At 40.3% G+C, this 1,835-nt stretch overlaps 1 protein-coding gene across 1 annotated transcript; it reads right to left on the bottom strand.

The window, feature by feature from the left end:
* Positions 1-647: 647 nt before the first annotated feature.
* CBG24179 lies at positions 648-1,073 on the bottom strand (the record flags this gene model as incomplete). Its single annotated transcript, XM_002648079.1, has 1 exon — positions 648-1,073. The coding sequence occupies one exon, from the start codon at positions 1,071-1,073 to the stop codon at positions 648-650; it is 426 nt and encodes a 141-aa protein (XP_002648125.1).
* Positions 1,074-1,835: the final 762 nt, after the last annotated feature.

The raw sequence follows: 1,835 nt of genomic DNA, 5'->3' as shown, positions 1-1,835 counted from the left end.
GGAGTTACAGCTCTTCGAAGTTTGGCGGCTAGAGAGTGTGGAGAGGCGAGAGGCGCAGACCCCTAACTGTCTGCACCCTCCTCCTACCTCACGCTCTCTCATCTCAAATTTCGAGACGCTATATCTCGGCTCCCAGGCAAGCTAGGAAAATGAAATTTAAACAGAAATACATGCCACATTTCCTAGATTTTAGAACAAAATCGGTCATAGTAAGCTTTTGACAGTCATAATTTGGATTCTAGAAAAGAAACCCAAAATTTTTTAAATATTTTCTTGAAAAGAAAAAAATTTCAAATAACAATGTAGTCGTAAAAAAACAACTTTCTAGCTTCATTTTGAGCCAAGTTACAATTGTTTGAATTTTACCTGCCAGGGAGTATGGGGACACGAGAGGGTGCAGACAACGAGACACTCTGCGTCTCTTACCTGAAACTTTGGAGCGTCGTATCTCGGCTTGTAGTAGCCCTAGAGAACTGATTTTTGGACCGAAATGTAGGCAAGACAGTGGATTTTGGGATAGTATTAATTTATTGATTATGGGAAAATACAAGAAAAAGAGATTTAAAATTGAGGAAAGGAAGGAAATCAATCATAAAAATGTATTTGAAGTTGATAAGAAGATGAGATGATCAAAAAATTGACAGAAATCACTCCCGCCACTTCCACTGGCCATTCTCTTGATAAGCTTCTCCGGAACACATGGCCTCGAACTTCCAAGACGCTTCAGCCTCTTCCATCGCGTCTTTCGCTGATTCCTCGACCTTCAACGCCTTCTTCAATTGCTTCTGAATCTTCTTGTGTGCCTCTTCCTTCTCCTGAATCTTTTTTTGGAATGCTGGCTTTGGCTTCTGAATCTTCGGCTTCTGGTGCATCTGATGAAGAGCCTTTAATCTCTGAATCCTCTTCTCGGATTCCTTCTGTTGACTTTGGATTCTTCTTACATCGTTCGACGCTTTCTGATGGTCCTTGATGGCTGTGGCGTATTCATCTCCAAGGATTTGAATCTTCTTTTTGATATCAGCCTTGGACTCGATTTTGGTGTTTTGAGGGGCAGTGACTTTAGTCTTAGCCATGGTGAATGATAGATTCTGGAAAATGAAGGATAAAAAATTGAACAGAAGAAGGTTCTAGAAGTCAGTAATATAATTCAGGAGCGGAAAAATCAATAGAATAGAATTGTCTGACTGATGGAAGAGAACAAAAGAGAATGAGTTCACCAGAATAATGAATACAACTGAATATGAGGACCACCATCGTAACAAGACGTCAAGAGACTCCGCCAATTTCCCACCTGGTCTGCGTTTCTTTATTACCTCACTATCTCACCATCTTCACATCATCATGTCATCAAATGAATACCATCTGCTTTTATGGTCCCTTTACTAAAACTGTCAGATATAATGTGAAGAGAGCAGAAATACAGTACTGCCGGGTCGAAATCGGATTTCCTGTCGGAATCAGAGTTATTAATAGTTTAAGTTTCAAAAAATACAGTTTCTAGCTTCATTATAAGCCAAGTTACATGCATTTGAAGTTTGGTGGCTAGAGAGTGTGGGAAGGCAAGAGGGCGCAGACACCATAACTGTCTGCGTCCTCCTCGTTCCGCATGCTCTCTTGTCGCAAACTTGAAAAAGCTGTATCTCGGCTCTCCGACGGCGAATTTCACTCGATTTTGGGTGCTATTTTGGAGAAGGCCCAAAATTTCACTTTTGATCAAAATTCGTGCTTGACGAGTTTTGCTTGTCCTTCAATGTCATATTTCATTTTTCCAGACAACATTCAAATTGCGGTAACTGTTTTTTAGCTTTTCAGTATTTCAAAACTGTTTTCAGAAT

The sequence above is a fragment of the Caenorhabditis briggsae genome, assembly GCF_000004555.2.
Source record: "Caenorhabditis briggsae complete genome, chrI, whole genome shotgun sequence".
In the NCBI taxonomy this organism is placed as follows: Eukaryota; Metazoa; Nematoda; class Chromadorea; order Rhabditida; family Rhabditidae; genus Caenorhabditis; species Caenorhabditis briggsae.
This window is presented reverse-complemented; position numbering and strand designations above follow the sequence as displayed.